Source organism: Astatotilapia calliptera, chromosome 4, assembly GCF_964374335.1.
Source record: "Astatotilapia calliptera chromosome 4, fAstCal68.1, whole genome shotgun sequence".
In the NCBI taxonomy this organism is placed as follows: Eukaryota; Metazoa; Chordata; class Actinopteri; order Cichliformes; family Cichlidae; genus Astatotilapia; species Astatotilapia calliptera.
Window position 1 is genome coordinate 6,164,114 of NC_137425.1, and position 25,176 is coordinate 6,189,289.

Genomic DNA, 25,176 nt, shown 5'->3' on the forward strand with positions numbered 1-25,176 from the left:
GTTACACACGAAGACTGAGACCAGCCAGATTCAGAAGACTGTGAGCTGCCTAAAGCCGCAACCAAACAGCTTTCCAAACAATGATCTGGACCTGAAACATCCAGAGCCTGAAAGGGTAAATATAATCCAGTGTACCACTTAATGAACTAATAATTTAATCTATCATCATTCCTTATGGATGCTGTGTGTGTGTGTGTGTTTGGCAGTCACCTGGGTGTGATGTGATTTACATGGATGAAGTTTATTAGTTGATATCTGCAACTGAATTGAAAACACCTCACCTTTCCAACTGTCCAAAACAAATAAATGTTGCAATATTTTGCTAACAGTGTCACAATCATCGTCTGGTGTGCACAACAATATCATCTTTGGACAAGTGCATTCAGTGTGTGGGACTGGTTTCCTCCCTCAAGTGGCTTGGCTATAAGTGCAAAGGTGAGACATTTAGTGAATAGGTACATTATATAGTAAAAAGCATTAATGGAGTTCAACAAGTTAAGACTAGCTGAAATGAACACTGCTCCCTTTTTAATTAATGGGTGGTCACGTCTAATTAAAGAAATGTAGTATTACCTCATTGGTGCAGGACCTTGTAAAAATGGTATACTTGGGATTGTCCTCAATTCCCCATTCCATAACATAAACTGCTCAAAATAATAAAGGGAACACTTAAACGATGCGATGTTACTCCAAGTCAGTCACACTTCTGTTATATCAAACTGTTCACTTAGGAAGTAACACTGACAACCAGTTTCACATGCTGTTTTGCAAATAGAGTAGACAACAAGTGGAAATTATAGTCAATTCACCATAATAAAGGACTGGTTCTGCAGGTGGTGACCACAGACCACTTCTCAGCACTTATTCTTTCTGGCTGATGTTATGGTCACTTTTGAATGCTGGTGGTGATTTCATTTTAGTGGTAGCATGAGACAGTCTACAACCCACACAAGTGGCTCAGGTAGTGCAGCTCATCTAGCGTAGCACATCAATGTGAGCTGTGGCAAGAAGGTTTGCTGTGTCTGTTAGTGTAGTGTCCAGAGCATGGAGGTGCTACCTGGATGTGGAGTAGGCCATAGGAGGGCAACAACCCAGCAGCAGGCCTTAAATAGTAAAACTATGTACTATAATTTCCAGTATTTGCTCTGTTTTTTGTCATATCTCGTTGTTAATGTGAGGTTTTTGGGGGGGTTGTATGTGTTTGGTTTTTTTGGGTTTTTTTCCCCCACAATTTCTCAGATGAAATTGCATTAAGTGATGCTGAAACAAAGGACAGTGAGAGTGAATCAGATGATGATGACACATCACTCACAATGTCGGCGTGTGGCACCAGTGAGCCTGTACATGCAGTAGCTGATTCCACAAACACAGCGCAGCCCCAAGACACTGTAGATTGTGGTAAGTTACCACTAGCTTGGTTTCTGTGGATAAAATGTTTGTTACAAATATTAAAACTTAATCAAATTGTGTAATCAGCAGATGAAGGACTACTCACAATGCCTGCAGCAAGTGAGACTGCTGCTCCCTCTGAAGGTAAGGGGTGCAGTTGGTTCTCGAAGCTTATTATTGTTTCATCACTTTGCAACATATGGCAAACTGCAGAGTGGTGGCAAAAAGTCACTTGGATGAGTGACAAAATGTTTCTCCCACTGAAAACGCTACGTCCAGATTAACAGAATCAACGTTTTGGGATTTACTTACCTGGATGATTGAGCATGCATCAAGAGACTTTTATTCAACTTTTTATTCAGTCTTTTATTCACAGCGGAACACTAAATGTTGTCTCATTTTAGAAATTTGATAAATTTTCAAACAGAATTTTAGCTCGTTTTGATATTGATGGTAGCAACACATTTCAGAAGTTAGTACAGGGTAGCATCCATTCTTTTAACAAGCAAATGTTTTTTGTTTTTTTTGTTTGGTTTTTTGTTTGTTTTAACTACTACTACTTTATATATCTTCCAGAGAAAAATGCTGCTCAATCCCACAATTCCCGAAGAGCTCCCAAAAACATGTGGTCCAAGGCTGAGGTTGCTGCAGTGATGAGGCATTTGAAAGACCACATAAACGAAGGGAAACTAGCCACCAAAAATGAATGCAGTCATTGCAAATTGGTAGAAGATCCGGTGTTGGCAGGAAGAACAGTTCAAAACATAAGAGATTTTGTAAGAAACAGAGGATTAACTGCAAAAAGGCAGAAAAAAATGAACTAAAATAACTGTTTAGAGAGCTGTGGTTTTACATCTTGGTCAGATTGCCAATTGTTGTTAACACTGATGTTCTGTTTAAAGAAAAAAAAGTTCTTGTTAAATACAGAAGTAGTTTGTATTTCATAATTTTTACATTTAATTTATTTAGGGTTTTTTTTGACGGGTTATATTTAAAATAAAAAATTATAAATGCATATTTTCTCCCCTTAATATTTACCTTTAAACTATTAAAATTCATTTTAAATGTTTTTAATTTTTCTGTTTTCTATATTTTTATATTTCTGTGGGAAGCGTGGGCATTTTTGTCCATAGATTTCTTTTTTTATTTATGGTTAAAATTAATGTTCAGATCCAAGAACACTAATAAAATGATGTTCCAGTAATCCTGTGTCCTGTCAGATGTGTATTCATGGTAATGATGAGCTATTTACATATTACATCATTGTCCCTTTAAAGACCCAATATTGCTTTTTTTGGACCTCATAAAACACATTGTTGTCAAGTGGACAATGTCTCCAGAAAACACAATAGAGTCTGGTTGGTGTGTATCAGTGTATCTAGACTTCTATAGGGAGTGTATGAGGTCTGAAGTGACCCAAATTTTTTTCAGATTTTTTCGAACACTTTAACCTCGCTCCCTTGGCTCTAAGTCCTTTCAAAAGGGTAGTCCACTTAAACCACCACCGGGCGGATTGACGTAGTATAGTCCCGCCATACCACATAGACCCGTATGTGTGTGTGTGTGTGTGTGTGTGTGTGTGTGTGTGTGTGTGTGTGTGTATTTCTTTCTCCCTAGTTAACTTAATATCAAAGGTTCAAAGCAAAGAATAAAAACGGATCCTTTAGCGTTTAACGCACCATGCTGTGGTATTATTTCATGAAATAGAGAGGTTTTCTTACAAAAGTGTTCCCATATTTCAAATATATTTATGTAAAACAGATACTGTAAATTTCAACTGGATATTTCATCTCAGAATTTGTGGTCTGTTACAAGCAGAAATAAATGTTTTAAATATAAGGGTTCTTCTTCCCAGTAGCTTAGTAAAAAGGCAGTATGCCCATGTCGCTTCTGAGGTTTTACACATCAAGTAACAACCATAACACCCTCACTCCTTCCATAGGAATTATTAGGGTAAGTAGCAGCCAGCTGTTTATAATCAAACGCAATTAATTAACTGATAATGAGCAAGTGAGACCACTTCTATAAAAGTGGACGTTTTCACAGTTTGCTGGTCTGGAGCATTCAGATGTTTCTTAATACAATGGCAAAGTGGAGGGACATTAACGATTGTAGGGTTGTAACATAATTTCCAACCAATTTAAAGTCTATTATTCTGCAGTAAGAAAGATTATTCACAAGTGGAAAATGTTCAAGACAGCTGCCAATCTTTGCAGGAGTGCACGCCCCAAAAAATTCACCCCAAGGTCAGACTGAGTCAATCTTCAGAGAAACTGCAAACATCCAAGAGCTACATCTTGGGCTCTACGGGCCTTTGTGAGGATGTCAAAGTTTACCACGGTACAATTAAAAAAAGACTGAACATGGGTGTCTTGTTTGTAAGGGTCTCTCTGAACAAATCACAAGACTTTTGGACAGTGTCCTTTAGTCCAAAGTGGAGATTTTTGGCCATAATACTCGGCACCAAATTTAGTGAGAGCCAAACAAAGCATATCAGCTCAAACAGCTCATACCAATTGTCAAGCATGGGGATAGAGGGGTGCTGATTTGGGCTTATTTTGCAGACACAGGACTCGGGCACATTGCAGACATTGATCACGAACTCCTCTGTATACTAAAATATCCTAGAGCCAAATGTGAGGCCACCTGTCCAACAGCTAAAGCTTGGCTTAAGTAATGCAACAGAACCGTGACCCAAAGCACAGCAGCAAATCTCCAACAGAATGGCTGAAACAGAAAAGAATCAACCTTTTGCAATGACTCAGTCAAAGTCCAGACCTCAACCTGATTGAAATGCTGTGCCAGAACCTTAAGAGACCTGTGCATAAGCAAATGCCCTGAAAAACTTATTATGTCCTGATATTTAAAACCTTCAAACTGACAGAGGGTGTAATTTTTTTTTGCTGTGACTGTATGTATTTTGAAAAAAACAAAACAACAGCAGTACCAGATCTTGCACTCATTTACAGGCTGTTTTATGCATTTTAAGACACATGGCTGATGTTTTTAACAGTTCTTTTTCCCTCTGAGCAGTGCTAAGTGATTTACTTAGGCATACATTTTCTCCTCTTCTAATTACAGTGAGTGTGTGATTAATGACTTCAGCTGCATTTTTATCCACAGAGCACGATGAATCCTATTTTCTCCTGTTGCTTCCTTTTTGTCTGAGTGTATGTTTGTGAAAGAAACTGTCCCCCTGGGAAATGTGCTTCAGTGACTCATGTTTACAGTGCATTTTTACAAAGCCAGATTTTTCTTTCTCATCTCAAGGCCAATTCATTGGAAACACACCAGTGTTGCCCAAAATCAAAGCAGAGAGTCAAAATTCAAGACTTTTCATCTTAGAGTTTCCTGCTCATCTGTCGTGCTTGGACGTTCAAAGCCGTGTTTTCAGCCATATACATTCCATAGTGAAGGAACAGGAAAGATGACCTGCCGCCAGCGACTCACACAGGATGCCAAGTTGGAGGCAGAAATGAAAAGAAAGCTAAACTTGATTTAGCAGCAAACAAGTTTACAATAAATTAGACAAATTCCTGAACAGTTTCCAAGGAACACATAAAAATAAAGCAGGACGTAAAGGCTCATTAACAAAGTAGCTCCTGATTAACTTGTTGATGATTAACTGTTAAATTGCACAAAGACAAATTACAAAACACTCTGAACAAGTATCAGCTGCAAATCTGAGCTAATCTTTTGTTCTCATAATGACTTATGCATATGAATGTAGTTGTGCATCCAACTAATTAGCCATGCAAGAGTTGGTATAAATGGACTGGCATAAAGTTTCATACAGGCATTGACTCGACAGTTCACCCTTCAGGATGAACTGTTGATCCCTTAACTTTTGATCTACAGCCAAAATGGCACTATGTGTAATTTGTACATGCTGGATTTGCGACCTGCAGATCATGTGAAGAGTTACATGTGAAATGTGAGCTTGTTTTGTCACCTGTGAATGGGGCAGAATAGGGCAAACAATGAAACGGATGGATTTAGCCCAAGCCAACCTTTTTATGATCACCCAAGTAGCTTTGTGCCTAAATGCAACCAAACAAAACATAAACTGTGGATAACAGAAAACCTGAAAAGCAACAACACATAAAGCTTTTCATATTAGAGAGGTTTCTGTATTGTAAGCCATGGGACAACATATCTCATAGCATATTTTCAGATAATACCTCTAAGAAAGAATTTATATTGTGCACAGGTCTGATTATAGAAACAGCCACATGACAAGTTAGAAAGGTAGCGAGAGAAGGTCAAAACCTTGCTTTTCCCTCACTTCCACACAGCTGTACAATCACACCATGAAGTGGGTGTAAATGTCAGATTGTAGTATACAGAAGGTTGCAGAAATGGTCAGATCCCCTAATGAGAGATTTGGAAGGTGCATGGTGAGGGCCGGGTTATGTCTTTTATTTTTATTTTTTTAATCTATTTTAGCATTACAGTGTAACCCTGCTGTTTTTGTCCTGTGTCATAAATTGATAATAAAAAACACAAAAGTCTTCCTCATCCATTGCATGTGTGGACATTAAGACCGTGTCCTTTTTTCTAACTTTATACAATAAAACTGGTGTTGCAGGCCTGGTCTGCCTCATTAAAAAATCTCTTCTAATGAGAAACAGTATAGATCAATGTTTATGTGTTTTCTAAAGAATTGCTTTATTAGAAGTTTTTCTTTTTAAACCAGAATACTAATGTGGAAAAGATTGCATGGTGTATTTACCCCAAATACAACTGCACCCCAGGTCTCCAGAGGTTAACCCTTTTTCTGCGTGTGATAAGATGGTGTTCTGACGTGAGCAAAACAAGGGAAATGTATTGCCTGAACCAAAACAGAAGGAAATCCGGTGGTTACTGGATAAGCACTGTTCAATAAATCATCAGCATTAATTAGTTAGAATGAGTGACTACAACTTTTTGGCTGGATGTTGCTATTTTTAACATTTCCCAGAAAAAGTGCCCCAATGGTGCCCTCATTCTTATAAGTCTGATTCACATGTGCTGGATGACCATATCTTGCCAGAAAGCCTCTATTTCGTGACAGAGTGGATGGATTTCCAGGCAGCCGGAGGATGCCGCAGAGGTGTAGTAAAACATCTGAGTGAGTGTCATATTGCTTCTGAGATGGTTCACCATATTTACAGTGACCCAACACACACTCGGCCACCAAATACCAGTCGTTTCATACTTGATAAACCTCACCGAGACGAACTGTACGGAGAATAGTGTTATTGAGCAGGTGCGACGTTCCCGGGCGGTCGTATAAAACGTGGCCTGTCTGTGCCCTCTGTCTTGACATGGCTGGTGGTCGGGTTGTGTTCACATTCAGATTCACCTGCAGATCCCCTGCTGTCATCGCGTGGGGAGGCAGTAGCATGAAAGTACAAAGTTGTAAAACATGTGACCCCTAAGTACAAATGGTCCCAGTGTAACAGGAACCAGACGCTGCGAGCGCAGGATCACAGGCTCAGAAAACGAACACATCCGTGCAAAGACGGCCATCTTAACGCGTCATTTCCTCTCATTTAGTATGAATTTTTTAATCTTCGAGCCCTAGCAGTACAGTGGTGCAGTGTTTGCCTCACAGAGGGTCCTGGGTTTTAATCTGCTGACCAGTTGGGACCTGTGACAGACTAGAAAGCTCCTCTGGGTGTACAGTGCCTCTTGCCTCATGACAGCTGGGATAGGCTTCAGCCCAACTGTGACCCTGACTTGAAAAAGTGAAATTAAATGTATGGAAGGATGTATAGTTAGGAGCTATGTACCTATAGCCATACTCTTTTCATACCCAGTGGCATTACTAATTAACCTAAATGTATAGTCACCCAGTTGTTTTGTCTCTTTTAATTAAAAACCATCTCTTGCTGTCTTTTTAAATCTGCCCTGCATTAATAAATGTGGCATAAATATTCAAACTAAGCTTACATAATTCAAAACATTTATTTCATTTTTAACATTTAATATCTTTACTGTCTTACAATAAAGATAGACTTTAAAAAAATCACAAATACAATCATTTTCTTTCATTAAATTTTTAGCCTGCATTCGTGTTTTTCTGGAAACTAGGTTGCATACTGAATATTTGCCCTTCTTCACCAATAATTCACTGTAATATCTAGAATGACGATTTTGTGTTTAGGGCTTTAACCACTGTAAAACTTGACTGCGAGAAAAAGAAGAGTGAGATGAATTTAGCCATGGATAAGAGGGGTAATGCTATTTTATTATACTCATCTCCTGCCTTTTATTACTCCACATGGGTACTTAAAATTTAATTGTCATGTTTTATTGTTTATGAGATGCTGCTTTGATCATTTTGCTAGTCCTGAAAATGACATGAAAGTCTAGTTTTCTTAAACACTTTTGAATGGCTCGTATTAGCACTTGTCACTCTCTCAATCTTTCACTTCCCTCGTAGGAAGTGAAAGATTGTCTCAGATAAGATCTTTCTCTGATCCACTGTAAAAGGAGTAGTAGTTCTTATCTGGCTGCTTTTCTCAATTGCTTCATGGTGACGCTTCAGCTAACCACTATTATCCTCCAAATGGATGAGCTGTTTCACTCAAGGTGATGGTGATGGAATATTGATGGCATTATTAAACCTGCTCTGCACCTTGAGATTGCATCGAGCACCGCCGTACGTAAGACTGCCGTTTCTTCTGAATCGAACAGAAATGTTATTATCATGGTGCACAAATTGATGTCTATGAATAAGGGAGGATGATGTCCTTTTTGTGTGCCTTTATGTGCAACCTGGGATCATAAAGGCCACCGATGGTCTTCTGATTTCTTAAGCATCTGGGAGAAAGTTGACGTCATATGAAATGAGACAGAAGCGGTCGAGAAATCTGAAAAAGAAAATCTGAAAAGAAGTGCTAGGAGCAAAGCGAAGGATAGATGTGTTAGCAAAAAGGGATTAGTTGACTGAGAGCAATCCAAGGACGTGCATTGACAGCAGGGCACCAAAAAGAGACTAATGTGATTAGCTGGGTGGAAGATATTGAATAGCAATAATACAAAACCTGATCCTCTTCCTCTACCTTCCTCCAATCCTTTACATCTAGAATGTGATCTTCCACAGCAGCTCAATACTATGAAATAATATTGCGTAACGAAAGTTTTAATTACTTAATCCGTTTTTGTGCACGCGGATCTGGGTGTGCATTTTGTTTTTACGTCCTAATATGATTCAACCACTGCATGCAAGAACAGCAGCAAGGCTGATAGAGGCGTTTGTGTTTCTCTGCTTGTGTGTGTTAGGTGTGTGGTAGCCTTGCATTTCAGCCCCATCATGCTTTCTGTTTCACTGGCAGTGATCAAAGGCCTTGTGTTCTCAAGTCGTCTTCCTTCAAACGGCATACATGGCTGGTTGCTAATGTGCTGGAAATCCTCGGCACAGAGACAAAATAAACTCGTGTGTGCATGTGTGTGTGTGTGTGTGCGCGTGCATGCATGTGCGTCTGTAATGTATATGTCCATTTGTCATAATTCACAGCTCTGAACATTAAATCTGTATTCATTGGCGTGGTTTTCTTTCCTGTCCCTGTTTTTTCCATTATTTCATTTCCCTGTATCCCTCTTTTCACATTACACATTACAATAACCACCTCACTTTCCTATATGTTTTTTTGTTATTCAAGCCATACACCTCAGGCTTTCTCCACTCAGCCAACCTTTTTATTGCCTAAAAAAAAGACCAATGGCTGAACTGTCAAATAGCTGCACATGATTAAATACTGTTTAAAAACCAGACTAAATTCATGGATCCTGCCATTTATAAAATAACCCCTATTAATGTGTTCATGTGTCACAGCAAATAAGCACATCAGTATATTTGTGCTCTTGATAAATGGTTTCTAAAAAATGTTTCTTGTGACGCCCAAAATGATGTAAATATGATGTAACTTATTATGACTCACAACCACACGCAGTCTGGATAGCTGCAGGCCAGGCTACACAAAACCAACCACAGCAGTTATTCTGAATGAAATACTTCCACATGGTTTCTTTCCAAGACCATAAAGAAAAGATTAAAGATCAGAAATCAACATCCAGTAAAAAATGATTGTTTTCACTCATGAAATCTGAAAAATATCAGGAGAATCTGGTCAAGAGGCTTTTCACAGCATGGACACAATGTGCTTCAGACACGTTGTCACTAATGAAAACTGCAGTGGAGAAAAGAAACTACACCCTCTTCTAGGTTTTACATATCAGGATTTTTTTTTAATCTTCTGTTAATTACCAAGTAAATACAACGGCATATGACATATTACACCGTGGTATTATTTATCTAACAAAAACCAAGCCCAAATGCTGAAGCTGTGGAGGGAAGACTAAGTGCTACTAGGAATTAAAAGGATACGTAGCAGCTAGGTACTAATAATCACATACACTTGATTAGTTGATTATCAGCAAGTGTGAATACCTCTGTATTCAGGTGTGTGTTAACACACTGCTAACGAAGAAACAATTCAGTATTGTCTTCCTCATCAATCTGGGAAGGGTTATAAGGCCACGTCCAAACAATTTGAAGTCAATTCTGGAGTCAAAAGTAAATAAACTGAATCAGTGTTGTAAAGAAAAGTGGACTAAAACTTCTCCATAAACATGAGAGAGATGGATAAACTCATACTGAGAATAATTTCCTCGACTTATTGCTGCAAAAGGAGGTTCTGCAAACTTTTGAATCATGGGGTTTCTTTAGCTGTTTACCCACCACTTTTGCATTTTGCCTTAGTTGTTGCTATATAAAAAATAATCTACATGTGTTAACAAGAGGGTGCTACCATCATGTCTTTGAAAGTAAAAATGAGCCTAAAATAGGTTAAAGTTGAGATTCATAATTTAAAGCTGTGACTTCTTGCACACCGTTTCTTGAAGTAGCAAGACAAAGAGAAAGATGTAGCTTATGGTTAGGTAAGCTTAAGCTAAATTGAATTTACACTACATGGTCTCCGCTCACTGCATTGGTGCCAGCCTCTTCCTGTATGTACATCCTTTTAGGCATGATGTACTTTGAGCTAAATTGCATTAACATGATCACGATGATAACAGTAATGTACTGGTGTTTGATGGGTAATGTTTACATTTTCAGCATCTTGAGTTGCTGATACTTAAAGATTGTGATGGGAATGGCACTGGTTAACATTTGGGTATAAATTAAAGAATTTGGGTAAACTGAAATTTTGACCCGGTGATGGCATCAGAAGAAAAAGTAAAATGATCACCCAAGTGTTATTAGAGTTCACAGTTCATGGATAGTTACAGCAGTGTGTTTTATCTGTGTTTTGTCTGTGAACTGTGAGTGTCTGTACAAAGTTTCATGGTAAATTACCATAGCATCCAGTGGAGTCTCCAAGTTAAAAAACACTGGCCCAAAGACACACATGATGCTCAAAAGCTATTAAATAAAAAACGTTTTCATATGTATTTGGACTCCAAACTGCATTTCTATAGGAGTCAAGCTCCAGTGTTACACTGCAATCCTGCACACAGATAGTGGTTAAGTTATAAGAGATCCATGATATATATCTTATTTAAGTGCTACTGACATGTTCCAATAATAAAGTGCTGGGGAAGCATTTTGCCTGGCCAGAGTGGGAAGATAATGTCTAAAGGTGAAATCCACTTCAGGGTCAGACCACAAACCCAGTATGCCACCGCTGATTGATTTACGGGGAGCTATTCTCTCATTTCACTCTCCGTAATAGGTCCTGTAATAGTCACTTGCAAAGCAGTTCTAAATTTTTAACATACAATTGTGTTACTTTATTGGTCTCCAGTCACGGGGTTAATGATTTAACGAGTGAGACTTTGTGAGAAACAGACACAAATTGAAAATGGAATGGGAATTTACTCAACTGGCGTGCAGTTATTTTCCTTAATTGTTTCCTGAACTTTGCCCTTGAGGTTTTCCCTGACCCGGCATATCCTGATGGGGCAAAATGACAGACATGAATTTAGGAAGATGGAATGGGGAGGCCTGGGTGTGAGTGTGTAAATGCAGCTGTTCTGGTCTGGGCCAGGTGGCAGCAAAGCCAAAAGTACCTCATTTACTTCTGACACAAACTCCTCCATCATCTCCATGTTTGAAGCCTGGATATATTCATAGTACTCCTGAACATTTTTAGTGAAATTCCCACAAGCTAAATTACATTTTAAAGAGGACTTAATGAGCACAGGGGTTCCCACATTAATGTCCTGTGTTTCATTGGTTAAACTAGTTTTGAAACAGCTGAAGACTTTTGAGAAATGTTGCCCTGTGTCTGCAACAAAAACAAAGACAGTATTTGATTATCATGCATCCCTTTATTCTCCATCCCAAGTCAACCCAATACTCCTCTCACTGCCTCTGTCACAACATTTTCATCAAAGCTCTTAGCTTCTAAAGCATCCTGTATCAGGAAAGCAGTAAACAGTGATGCTATTTTAATGCATCATTGATTTTGACCAGAAGTATAACAGAATTACAACTAAAGGAGTGCTGTAAGTTAAAAATATGAATGTTATTTAGTATTTTTTTTTCTGCCTTTAAAAAACATTAAATTTTATATTTTGGCATTAAAATATCAATTACAGAGCTTGCATGTACTGGGGTATTAATGTTTTTATTATCGTGTTAATTTAGGGCAGGTCAATTGGGTGTTGGTCTAATAAATTTGTTAAGCTCTGTAATGAGAAAAAATAAAGAGGACAGTATTTATTTCCCTTATATATTCTACATGTATTGAGGATTCAGAGCCATGACACTACTTAGAATACGTATAGAGCAAACTGCATATTTAGATATAATAGTTCCTAGAGGTTTGATATGAAAGAGTTGTGCACTTGAGAGTTGAAGCCCTGTCAGACAAATCTAAAAACAGAGAATTTAAACTTTATCTATCCAACTTAATCAAGCACAGTGTCAAATGGACTATCCAAAGTCCAGTGTCTGTAGATGTTCTGAATGGTCATTCTTGAAGATGGTGTTATCATCCAATTCCATAACCCTGTCCATGAAAAACAGAAATCGTACCTTTAAGTTTGGTTGATCTTGCCTTCAAGGTCATTTCTGTGAGCTGCACTGCTTCCAGCACAGCTGCTATTATTTTTAGATGGTTCTACAAAAGTCACATTCTGACCGCATGTGCTGCTCTGATATGTACTGGATTTCTTCCAGTGGTAATGCCCTACAGTGGCCCTGAGAGGCCAAACGGACTGCAACTTAAGAAAACACCAGCAATAAGAAAAACACTGCAAAAGCACACAAAACACAACGGAAATAGTTAAAAACGGAAATAGGAAAAAACCGATTTCCAAAAGTGCAAGGGAAGTGTTTCTGGGGAGACAATAACCCGACGGACCAGTTGGAGGAACCAAAACATGCTAGGTAAGTGTGTTTTAATCTCATTATTCATATAATACTGATGACGGATTTTTAGGCAAATAGTTAGGCTAACACACTTAACTCTCATCTTTTCTTTATTCACAAAACCGATAGACCCTTCACTTCTTTTAAGGGTCTCCTAGTGCGATTAAGTTATTGCAACTGGTCCGTCAGGTTATTGTCTCCCTAGAAACACTTCCCTTGTGCTTTTGGAAATCAGTTTTTTCCTATTTCTGTTTTCGTTTTTTCTATTTTTGTTTGCTTTTGCAGCGTTTTTCTTATTGCTGGTGTTTTCTTAAGTTGCAGTTCGTTTGGCCTCTCAGGGCCACCGTAGAATGCTATTCGAATTTCATTTTGGTAAAGAGAGAGAAGTTGAACAGACAAAAATTAAATAGTGTGTGTGGTCAGCTATTGCATGGTGTGGTCTAAAACCTCAGTGCATTGTAATTTAGGCAACACTGACAAAGCAAAAGTTTGGGTCATTTATGCAGCAGAAAGGTCTTCTTCACACACCTCAGCACATTACAACTCCACGTTGACAGTCTGACCCCAGTGAGCAGATTTACAATGTGTAACCCTGTGACTGTTAGGAAGGGGGGAAAAAAGACGTTTTCCTGGCCACGCTCCTGACAGCAGGTGCTTTGGTCAGCCTTGGAGACTAATGGCTCTTTCACTATGAAGACTTCTGTTTGATCTCTTGGTGGTAGCTCTCATGACAAGTGATGATCCACAACACGAAGATCCCCACAGACAGAGCCGGCAGTGTTTCTGCTTCATGGCACAAATTGCAAATGCACACCTGAAAGTGGTCACAAAAGACTCTTTACTACAGACACTTGATGCATGTGTATGACCATGCTGTTTATGCTTCCTTATGCCCAGGTTACTTTGACCTAAATTCTGATTCCAGGCACGATAATGCTACAGTCACACGAGGGGAAATAGGGGTTTGAGACCACACCAGAATTACTGCAATAAACAGTAAATTTGCAGTCTTGTTTGTCTTTGGAATAGTTGCTTTGAAGATTGGGACCAGGTTCAACTGCAGTACTGCTGAGAATAATGGGAGTGTCATTTGTTTTGGCAGATTAGATTAACAATTTCACTTGATTCTGCCATTGCAGAAAAAGTAAAATGTTTCACGTTTACCAACAACAGGAACTCACTAACAAACAGGTAACATCACAGTGGCTACACCAGTCTTTTATACACAGTCTAGGATTTCTTGGTACTACAGTCAAAAATTATAAAATCTTTCCATTAAAAATTCCCAAAAGATTGGTGGCAAATGAAATCAATCACGAAAACGTGGATAGAATGTGCTTTCCCTCACAGCAAGTTCCACTCCACCATCTGGCCTTTCTGTGTTGAGTTTGCATCCTCTCTCTGGCTCCATCCAACAGTCCAAAAGAGTTAGTGGGTTAAGTCTATGCGCGGCCATAGGTGTTAATGTGTTAATGGTTGTCTGTCTCTCTGTGTTACTCTTGCAACAGATTGGCCATCTGTCCACAGTGTACCCTGCTTCTCGCCCTGTGGTAGCAGGGATACTCTAGCCTGATAAGGATAGGTGGTAGAGAACAGATGGATGGAATGTGGATTCACAGAAAGTTACTACTGCAAGTCTATGACTGTGCTGTGCTAGAAATCATGAGTCACAACCATTGCTGGTTAACACTAAAATCTAACATTAGCCAAAGTATTTTTTTAAATTGTCGTGAACAGCCCCAAAAGAAAAAAAACCATAATTTAGTGGCATAACTGTGGAATTTAAAGAGAAAAAACAAAAAGAGAAAGTTACTATTTAAAATAATCCCTTAAATACCCTGTATGTCTCTGTGGAAAAGCCTTTGTTAATCACAGCCTTGATAGAATTAAGTGTCATCCTGTCGGATTAATGCTAAACTCACCATTTAGCTGTAGCACGCACAAACATGACCTGGCCTAATAGCAGCTGTTTCTGTGCTGTACTAGCTATGTAAGCCTAAAGCACTTGTGAGATCATCATGCAGACTTTCTTTAAAAAGGTAGAAAGTTTCAGTACTCCCGCTGAGGTGCACTGGTGGACACTGCGTCATGTCCCAGACATTACCCCCAGGGGAAGTCAGTGTATCAGAGCATGAAAAGAAGTGGAGGACGCATGATTTCTTTACTCCAGGTCTAAATCATTCCTCTCTTCCTTCTTCTCTAGACCCGTTCCCAGCATCTACCCTGCCGTCCCTCTGCCCGGCTTTCTCTCTCCACCTGGAAAAATAGCAGGCAGTGAAACGTGACACGGGGCAGCGGCTGGGGGGGGGGGGGGGGGGGGGTCGTGCCGGTCGCTGTGCTGTCCCACTAATGGAGATGGATGTGGGCTCAGAATTGTCTCCTGAACAGCCTCCACAACGAAGAGAGAGAGGGGGGGGATCCATTTCTACTGCACTTCCTCCTGGGCTACAGAACTCCCTTAATGAGAGGGGAGGGCTGAACACTCACGACTTGATTTGAGAGAAGGAAGGGGAGACCATGAGATGGAGACCTGCAGAGAGAATGGGACGGCTGAGAGAAAAGACATGTGGAGAGATAGAAAAGGCTGAGAGAAAATGGGCAGCGGGAGAATAAAGTAGAGGAATGACATGTTGACAACAGAGGAAGATAGATGATAAGACAGGAGGGAGAGAGGATTGAAGGACTAATGATATAAAGGTATAATGCAAAGAGAGAAAATGGCAAGATGAAGACTGACAGAGATAAATAGACCATGATTGCCGACAAATCACTTCTTTGCTATTATGCCTCCCGTAACTCCATCCTCGAAAAGTCTCCATCCCTGTCCTGGGTCCCTACATTTAGATTTCTTTGTCTTTTTTCATAGCTATCATAATAAGTACAAGTTTGAGTGCAGAGCTGAGGCTGGCAGAGGAAAATCCATAACAAAATAAAATTGTGGATGATAGGAGAGTGAGTGATGCTGCAATCGGAGAACAAGCCCAGTAACAAGCACTGAAAAAACTTAATACACAGGAGTTCCACAACAATTGTGTGTCTTTATGCACAAAAATCTTTAGGTGAGTAAACGGCCATGACCATACACACAACTGTGCAGGTCATAGTGTGTTTAAAACCTTGCATCCAGAGGTTAATACCTGTCATCTTCCTGGAGACCAACATATATTCTGCATTGTCTCTCAAATCAATCTTTTTTCTCAAATGCAGTCATGATAAATATTCTGTAGTCTGGACCCCGTTGCTACACTGAATGCTCTGCATATGCCGACCATCCGTGGATCCATCAGGCATGAGAGCAACTCATAAGAGGTGTGCATGTGCCAAAAGTTCAAACAGACCTGTCTTCTCTTTTTCTTTTTTTTCACATAAGGTGTGTGCAGTCCTAATACAGAAAGTGTGCTGCAGGTGTAACCACTAAAGAGATACATTTTGCCCCACATTCAGCATAGCCACTGTGATATAAGGCTTGTTTTTCCCAGTATATATGTGCCACTTATACCCTGTTCTCAGTAGCCAGTTTCACTGATTACAGAGTTGGAGCATCTGTTGCCAAATCATGGGTGCACAGCTTCAGTCCATTTTAGCCTGGAGGCCAGCTGATAATTCCACTGCTTTCATCGTGACTGAGGTATCTCAATAACTGAAGACATTTTCCATCCCCAAAGGATGAATCCCAAATTCTTTGCTGATCCTGTAATTCTTCTTCTAGGGCCGCACTGGGGTCAGCATGTGCGGTTAGTGTGAAATGCCTCAAAAGTTATTGGATACTATCCCGTCCTGTAATTGAATTTGAACTTTGGTCCACATGATCACATCCCTACATATGGCTTATCATCTAGTTTCACATTCAAGTCAAAATGTTGGTTTGTTTCGACACTTTGCTAATTCATGATCAAATAGCAGCAAAACTAGGGCTCTTCCCACCAGCCTTAGGTTACTAATATGAACTCACAGACTAGCTGATATGGCTGTGGACTTTTTTTTTCTTGTCACTCAAAATAGGATAGTGAGTCACCATGATCACTTTTGTCCTTACTGATTTTTCATCACTTGTTTTTTATCCTTTTTACAATAGGTTCACACAAAGAGACCACAGGTAGGGGTTTAAATTTGTATCCCATGTCTCATCTAAATCCATGAATCCGTGCCCTGGCATCACATAGCTTTCTGCGCACTAGTAACATTGTAATAAGGCAATAAGTATAAAGCATTACCATGCCATGAAGGCAGCAGGTGTCTTATCTCTCACTACCATGTGGAGACACCTATTTCCAAAGTTGAATAATGCATGTTTAATAAAGAGAAACACAGTGATGTTGCTTGGGAAGAATGACCACACCAGACTTTTGAGGCCTCAGATGTCAGATGTATTTGTTTCATATTTGCATCTAGGTTCAGAATACACATCAGTAATTTTTACCTACATCAAAAATTGCTACCCGCCTCCTGGTGTTGGCATACATGTATATTTGGAAAGATCTGAGAGTTAGCCTTGAAAGCAGTGGACTTTCACAGCATTACTTTGCCAGAGCCCTATCAGCCTCTGCATTCTGTCTGTGTGTGACTCACTTGAAAGCCCTTGATAAACACTGGAGGGCGGAAAGACTTTAAATGTAAGCTTTGCAATTTCTCTATTTTCTCTGCAAAGAAAGTAAGCAGGATTGACTTCCTGTTTGTTAACCATTGTCAGATTCTTGGATTTTGGAGTGTTTGAATAAAAACTGGGTGAAGTAGACGTGGAGACACCTGCATAAGCAAACACAGCAAATCTAAATCTTTGAAGGCTTTAACGATTCTGCAAGAAGCTATATTCTTTATTTAGACGTACAATCTTCTCTGCTTTCATCTACAACGCTACAGAGATTCCTCCCTAAGTTGTGCTCTTATAGTATTATAATAAAAAGAGAAAGATATTTGGACAACATTAGGTTGTGATTATCAAGATCTTCAACTGTCTTTTTCCATATTTAAACAAGAATTTTCATAATTATTTATTTAAAATGCGCTCACTTGTGGCATTGTCTACTAGACACATTTTTAAAGATGCCTGTTGTAAATCTACAATCTAAACACTGTCACTTTATTATATAGAAGTTGGAATATTGTTTTAAGTATGCCATAGGTAAAGGTATACTTAAGAAACAGCATCTTCATTTTTCCTTGATTTTATGACAGTTTTAAATGTTTTTCTAACAATTTTTAACCTTTGATCTTTTTTTCTGGAGGTGTAGTCATCAGTGTGTTACATCAGATTTAATGAATGATGACAGAAACTATTTGTATTTCTAATATTTTCCATGAAAAAAAGTTAAATGAGTGAGAGGAACATGGTTTACCCAACCTTCCCTTATACAATAGCGCCATCTTGTGGATAAAAACCATAAAATCTGCTTTAGTTTTTCTTGTTATTTACATAAACCTCCCAAAAACTGCTTCTGAATTTTTATTTCACTCGATAAAATACCAATTTCTCTCTTCCATTCTCTGCTTTTATTATTGATCTTTGTTTCTGTTATTACTGAGACCCCTTTATTAGCGTGTATTATTACGGCCCTGTTTGATTTCGTATGCAAGTTGCTGTATGATCCTCCAGATTTGCTCCACGCGCTTTCTCTGTTCTGCCAGATCCCTCTTTATCTCCTCAAGCAGCTCCAGCTTTGAAAGTTTCCTGTGAATGGATGTAAACACTTCCTCTCCAGCTTCCCCAACAGCATTATCCTGCTCGGGCACGGCGTGGCTCGGTTCAGGCGGCTGACATGATCTCATGGCTTCTTCCCACACAATCTCAAAGTGCAAGTCAACGAAGGCTTCCAGTTCCTCCAGGCTGCTGTTGCCCCACTGATCAATGAATGTCTGCAGGCCTCCAGACTCAGAGACCCTCCTAAGAGTCCGCTCTATCAGTGCAGGATGGCAGAGTGATTGCACACTGATCAAATCTTGTTCTACACATGCCTCGTTCTGTGTCTGAGATGAAACCAGATGCGTTGTTTCAAGTCTGCGTGGGATGGGATCCATGTGACCCTCCCTGTTCACTCTCAGGTGGTTGTGAGGAGCAGGAGATGGGACATGCTGAGTCACTTTTGGCAACCTCAGTACTTGTTTGCCAGAAAGCGGAGAGAATATATAGGACATGAAGTGATATTGGTCCACAATGATGCATCCAGCCAACTCTGTGGTTCTTCCTGCTGGTAACGCTACTAACTGAGAACAATCTTCTGAGAGCTTTGGTGATCGATAGGGGAGAGATTCAGGCACTGTGAAGGAAATAATGACACTTGATGTGATTTCCTGTGAGCAACAAAAAGTCTTCACTATTAAGACTAGGGATGGGTACCGGTGTCCGGTGCCTTGATGGCACCGGTTCTGACATAAACGGTAGTAACCAGACCGAAAAGCAGCGCACATTTCGGTGCTTTATTTCGGTGCTTTTTTTTCCTGAGCTGTGATACACTTTAGATTCTAGCCAATCATTTTACGTTTCCGAGGATAGTAGGCGGGGCCAGGTACGTACGTTCTGTTAGAGCAGAGCTACAGATTAAAAATGTCCAAGGCGAAGCGGTCAAAAGTCTGGCTGTACTTCACTGCAAACTATGCAAACTCAGCAGCCTGCAACAAGTGCTTTAAGCTGATACCTCCTTTGACAGTATCACAGTAACACCTCAAATCCGATGAAACACCTGGCGACGCATAGCGGTTTTTTTTTAAAGCCCAGAAATGCGCCGTATTTGATAGCTTGCTGCGAGACCTCACACCGAGCACATCTACTGCGGGTGGGTTGCCTGTTATGCAACATCCCCCAAAAACACGAAGAGGAGAGTCCTGGCCCCTAGCCCTGCCAGTGTAGCAGAAATGATGACGGATGATGGTGGCAGCAGCCGTTCTTCTCTGCGTGAGTAGCTAATTTACGTTGAGTAGGCTAACCACGTTATTACATTAATGCATGTAAGGTGAACTAGCTAACATCATCATAGCTACATGCGGCTGTCTTCTTGTTTGATGGCAGATACTCCCTTCACCCTGGCCAAAAAGGCTAAAATGACCAAAGAAAAAGTGGAAAACAGTTAAACATGAGAGGTTTAGGACAAAGTTTGTGTTTTTTCCATTGTTTAAGCACTGCTTCCAGCCAAGAGTGATACCATATATGCCCCATAGCTGCAGAAAAGGCACACATTGTTATATTTTTACAAAAAACAGCTGAACATGAGAGGTTTTTGGACCAATTTTGTGTTCTCCATTCTTTAAGCACCGGTTTGAACACCGTTTGAGCACCGGCACCGTTTCAAAAGTACTGATTTGGCACCGGTATCGGATAAAACCTAAACGATACCCATCCCTAATTAAGACTATTATTTATTAACAGTATAAAACACATAGACCACATACTAAATGAGTCTTTCTTTGTGTTTTCCTCTGTGATGTTTATTATGTGCATTTTTTTTACTTTCTCTATTTAAATTAGCTCATAATGCTGTCTAATTTTCATTTTGTTAATAGTCTTTAAACCCATTGGCAAATTCAAAAGACATATAAAAGAAATAGTTTCATTAGGTTTACTCACAGTTATTGGACTGCTCAGGTCTGCTGCGCATGAAATCCTCTGGTCCCCTTTTGCACAGTGGCTCTGTGCCTATCTGCTGCTCTTGAGCTGAAGCAAAACTTTTCCACATGTGATCACCTCTGTGAAGAAGAGCCTGCCTCTCATCAACCAGCATCTCTTCCATCACATCAATTAGCTCTTTAACCTGAGCTCCATCTCCCCAGTTCTTATTGTCTAAAACATGATATCTGTTCCCACACTTCTCAACAAGCCATTGCAGTGGCTCTCCTTCGCTTTCAATGTGCTGCTCGATGCTTGTGTCACCCAGCATGTCACCATAGCTGAACAGGACCATACATCTGCTCCATAACTGATCTCCACCTGCCTCCAGGTCTTTTTGCAAGGTTTTCCTCCAGGTATCTTTGAACGACGAGCTAAGATTGACAACCAGAAGTATAGCACAAGATGCCTTCAAGAAGTCCGATGTCACAGAGAGGCAGCCTGGTGTGTCTACTACCACCACCATCTTGCCACAGATATTTCCCTTCCTTTCGGTGCAGGAAGTACTTTGAGCAGCCGTGTCAAAGCAGTCTCTGCTGAGGATGGTGTTTCCACAGGAGCTTTTGCCTATTTTTGGGCCACCAATGAGCACGACTCTCAGCTCTGTCAAAGGTTCGAGGTTCTCTGGCAAACAGAAGTGTTATATATTTATTTATTTCTAAAAATCTAAACAGAAAGCCACCATGCTGCTAAATTAAATATTGTTAAAATGAGTAAAACAAGATCTTGTTGACTTTGTTAATTATCCAACTCACCCAGCTGAGCTCTTGCCATCTGCCTTTGTTTCTTCTTCTTCATTAGCCTTTCTCTGGCTCTCTCTTTCTCTCTTCGCATCGTCCCCTCCAGCTGCTCCAACACTTTCCTCTCTAGTTTATAATAGCAGCCGTTGTCACTGCTAGTGATGATTTTCTCAATCTTTGCAATCAACTCCCTGACTTGAAATTCCTTATCTTTCATTTTACTGTTCAGAACATGATACTTGTTGTCACATCTTTCAACAATCCACCGCAGAGCTTCTCCCTCACTCTCAATGTACTGCTCAATAGGCGTGTCTCCGAGCCAGTCCCCAAAACTAAACAGCAGGATAACGTGACTCCAGATGTGTTCACCGATCATATCTAGATGCTCCTGTGCTGCTCTTCTGCAGGTCTCTGTGAATGCTCTGTCCACACGGATCACCAGCAGAAATACGTGAGGTCCCAGAGGACAAAAATAAGAACTCAGCGCCAATTCCCCCCGATCAAAGTTGGAGCTCTCATCACAGAAGTAGTTCATCCACCACCCTGGTGTGTCCACCACAGTTACCAGTCTCCCAAGCACCATTTCTTGTCCAGCCTGGCAACAGACTGTCCTAATGGGTTTAGGGTTGTTCTCTCTTGCCAGGATAGTGTTGAGTGCTGAAGTCTTCCCAGAACCCTTAGCTCCAAGGAGCACAATCCTGATGTTAGTAACTCCCTTTGACTTATCTGAGAGAAGTAAAGAAGAACAAGGGTTGGTTAAGTAGATTGTGTTTATATTGACACAATAAACACACCTACACAGACACAATTTTAAGTGTATGTTCCAGATGACATTTGGGGTGGCGATGGTCAGCAAAGAAGCAGTCAAAGTAAGTGGAAGTTTCTTGGACATATACTTTGTAGCCAACACTGTTTTCTGCTGTAAGCGGCTATGGATTGAGCTTTCTGAACTTTCTAGTTTCATCACAGAATATATAAAGGACCTCTTTCTTAAAGCTCTCAGCTGTTTTGGAAGATTACTGGTACTATTACAGTTTTTTTCCTAATTACTAAAACACTTACAAATTCTGTGTACACTAATAGCTCACTATGACACACTGGGCAAAGGGATTCACTCGTGATGCACAATGCATAATGTGAGGCAGAAGAGAAACACAACTAGCACTAAAATAAATGTTCACACTTGCTACTAATACAGCTTAACAGTTGAGTGTGAGTCCAGAAAAGGGAAGTTAAGGGTTGATGCCAACTATGGTTAGTAATGAACAGCAGGGTTATAGGTTTCAGGTGGTCAGCTGGAGCCTTTCTGTGTGGAGCTTGCACAGTCATCATGGCTTCCTCCCACAGACAAAAAATATGCTGCAAAGTTAACTCATGATTCTAAATTTGCCGTAGGGAAATTTTTATTTCGTGTGTTGTAACTTTTGTACAAGCGCAAGACAGCACACGAATTTGGAAAGACCTCGGTTACGGGTAGTGAACACTGTGTTCTGTTTTTTTAGTGTGTAATCAGTCCTCAGCACTTATGATTTTAGCTGGTTGTGTGATTTTAAGCACAGGCAAACAGTTTTGTTGAGAATGAGATTTTGAGGGTTATATAGGTTGTATCACAATTTAACAAACAAATAGAGGTAATTTGGAGTTGTTCAGTTGGAGAAATGACATCTGTGCATGGTGAGGTTTTGTTTTTTTGTTTTTTTGAAACTTCTGCTTCTTGTGGTTTTGAGTTTTGCAAAATGGTTACATGACATCTGCCAGTTGCGTCAGGGCAAAAACTGCCCGAAGGGTTTTCCAAAACACACAGTTTCAGTAAACTGGATTGCATGTTACTGTCAGGGTCTAGCTTTTGTGTTTTTGAGTTTTGTATTCTTGTTTAATATATTTAATTTTGTTTTTCTGTTTGGTCTTTATTTTTACTCTAGTGTTTAAAGATTATTTTTTTTGCACTTCTGTTTTATTATTCTTTGTCATTACCTAATGTTCTGTTACATGATGACTTTTAGTCTCAGAATTTAGTTCCCACTTTGACTTCATTGTTATCCCTTCTGCTACACCTGCAATGTTTCCCTTATTATCTGGTTTCAGTATTAATTACTTTTCTCTCCTGTCTTCCCTTTTCACTGTCATCTTGTTTAATGGGTCTTTTTGTCTCTGTGTTAGTACTTTGTCTTTTCATTACTTCCTCTTTCACTGAAGATTATTCTTACTTTCTGTTTTTCATCTTTTAAGATTTCAACAAATGTGTTAATAACTTTCACACATACATACGTACATACACATCAACTCACTTTGTATCAGAGATCTGTGTTTTTTCATTTTCTTTAACCTCAGCCGAGTCCTCTCCTCCATCTCTCTCTTTTCCTCTTCATTCACCCATAAAATTTTTGCCTCCATTTCAAACACACTGTTTCCATTTTCTGTGACAAGTTTCTGTATCTTTTCCAGCAGCACTGTGCGTTGAGAGTTATCACTCGGGACAACACTGTGACACCTCTGGCTGCACTTTTCACTGAGCCAGCAGAGGGCCTTTCCCCCACTTTCTACATACTCTTCTGAATTTGTGTCTTTGTACTTCTCAGCACAGGTGAAGACAACCATGCAGTGACTCCACACCGCGTCACCCAGCAGGGCCACGTGTTCCTCCAAAGCCTTCCGACGCTTTTCTGACAAGACAGAGGTTGCCTTAATTATTATAAGGAACACATGTGGGCCTGGCGAGCAGAGAGCAACGCTGGTTATGATCTCCATCTTCACCAGCTTAGGTGTGTTCTGAGCACTGGAGTCACACCACCAGCCAGGAGTGTTCACAACTGTGACCCGCAGTTCGGACACTTTCCCAATCCTCCTGGAGCATAAAGTCCTCTCTTCTGTGCCAAACTCTTCTTTACCCAGGATTAAGTTTCCTACAGCATTCTTTCCAGAGTCTCTGCCACCAAGAAGGACAATCTTTAACTGTGATGTACACCAACCATCCACTAAAGAAGAAAAATAGAAATACACATTAAGGAAAAGAGGCAAGAATGAAAAGCTAATCCCAAAATCTTCTTTTTTTCCTTGTTGATGAATTCCCATCCATGACATAAAATATCAAAAAGACTGAAATCAGAAATGCATGTATCTCAAACAACAAGAACAAGGCAGACTAATTTAAAAGTATTTTTGTTTATATCAGATCCCAAAACATGTTTTCACCCTGATAAAGATAAATCATTTCACACTCTACAACTAATTAGCCCCTTCTTGATAACTGTGCGGGAGTAAATTGTGATATCACGCATCCATTTTCTCTGTGATAGGGCCTTAAAGCAATGCTTTATTATGGGTGCGGCCACTTTGAATCACAGATGGGTGCAGTTTCCCCTGATTCAGCATTGCACTAAAAGACGCTTTAAAGATACTTCTTCTAAACAAAGAAGAAAGAAATTAACCAAGGATAAATGAAACAGCTATTAGAACATGAGGCAAGTATAAAAATGAGTAAATATGAAGCATGAAAGATTTATTAAAGCTTATATACCTTATGGCTGACTATGGTTTTTTTCATCATGGATTAATAGAAACATTTCAACACTGTATTACATAACAGCATTAAACTCCATGCTACTTATCAATGAAACTATAGTGAACAAAAATGAACAAAACAATGTGGAAACATCACTAATCAATCCATTGTGACCAATTTCTTTGTTAATGAAACATTATGAAATCATTTCATGACACTAATAATACAAAGTCTTTGGGTTTCAGACATAATTGTGTACGTTTTGTGGTGAATAAGGAGAATCATATATTAACACTTACATGTTGACAGATTGCTAGTTGCCATCTCCAAATCTGTGCTGTCTATAAGCCTGTAATGTATAAAACAATCATCATTTTCTCACGTCTACTCCATGTTTCCAGCCTTTGTGTGAAAAATGCAGACACTGAAGGAGTCATGGTAGTGTGTAGAGTCTGAAGGTCATCTGCAGTCAGCAATGAGACACGCCTGCCATAAACACTAATAACCATTTATCATTTACTCCACACAAACAAAAACTGTATTTTTTTCATAATACTCAGAGAGGTTTGGGGGTTAAAACATT

General features: G+C 39.7%; 2 protein-coding genes across 2 annotated transcripts; one reads left to right on the top strand and one right to left on the bottom strand.

Annotated features, from left to right (window-relative positions):
• Positions 1-17: 17 nt before the first annotated feature.
• On the top strand, positions 18-2,593 carry LOC145428514 (uncharacterized). The gene is made up of 5 exons (XM_080300762.1): positions 18-115; positions 330-435; positions 1,240-1,398; positions 1,480-1,533; positions 1,966-2,593. Exons 3-5 carry the CDS (start codon positions 1,314-1,316, stop codon positions 2,211-2,213), a joined length of 387 nt encoding a protein of 128 aa, XP_080156888.1. The 5' UTR covers positions 18-115; positions 330-435; positions 1,240-1,313; the 3' UTR covers positions 2,214-2,593.
• Positions 2,594-17,098: 14,505 nt separating this feature from the next.
• On the bottom strand, positions 17,099-24,917 carry LOC113020351 (GTPase IMAP family member 8-like). The gene is made up of 5 exons (XM_026164235.2): positions 24,893-24,917; positions 23,380-24,066; positions 21,107-21,817; positions 20,313-20,975; positions 17,099-19,008 (listed from the first exon to the last, which is right to left on the bottom strand). The coding sequence occupies exons 1-5, from the start codon at positions 24,915-24,917 to the stop codon at positions 18,287-18,289; spliced, it is 2,808 nt and encodes a 935-aa protein (XP_026020020.2). The 3' UTR covers positions 17,099-18,286.
• Between the last annotated feature and the right edge of the window lie 259 nt (positions 24,918-25,176).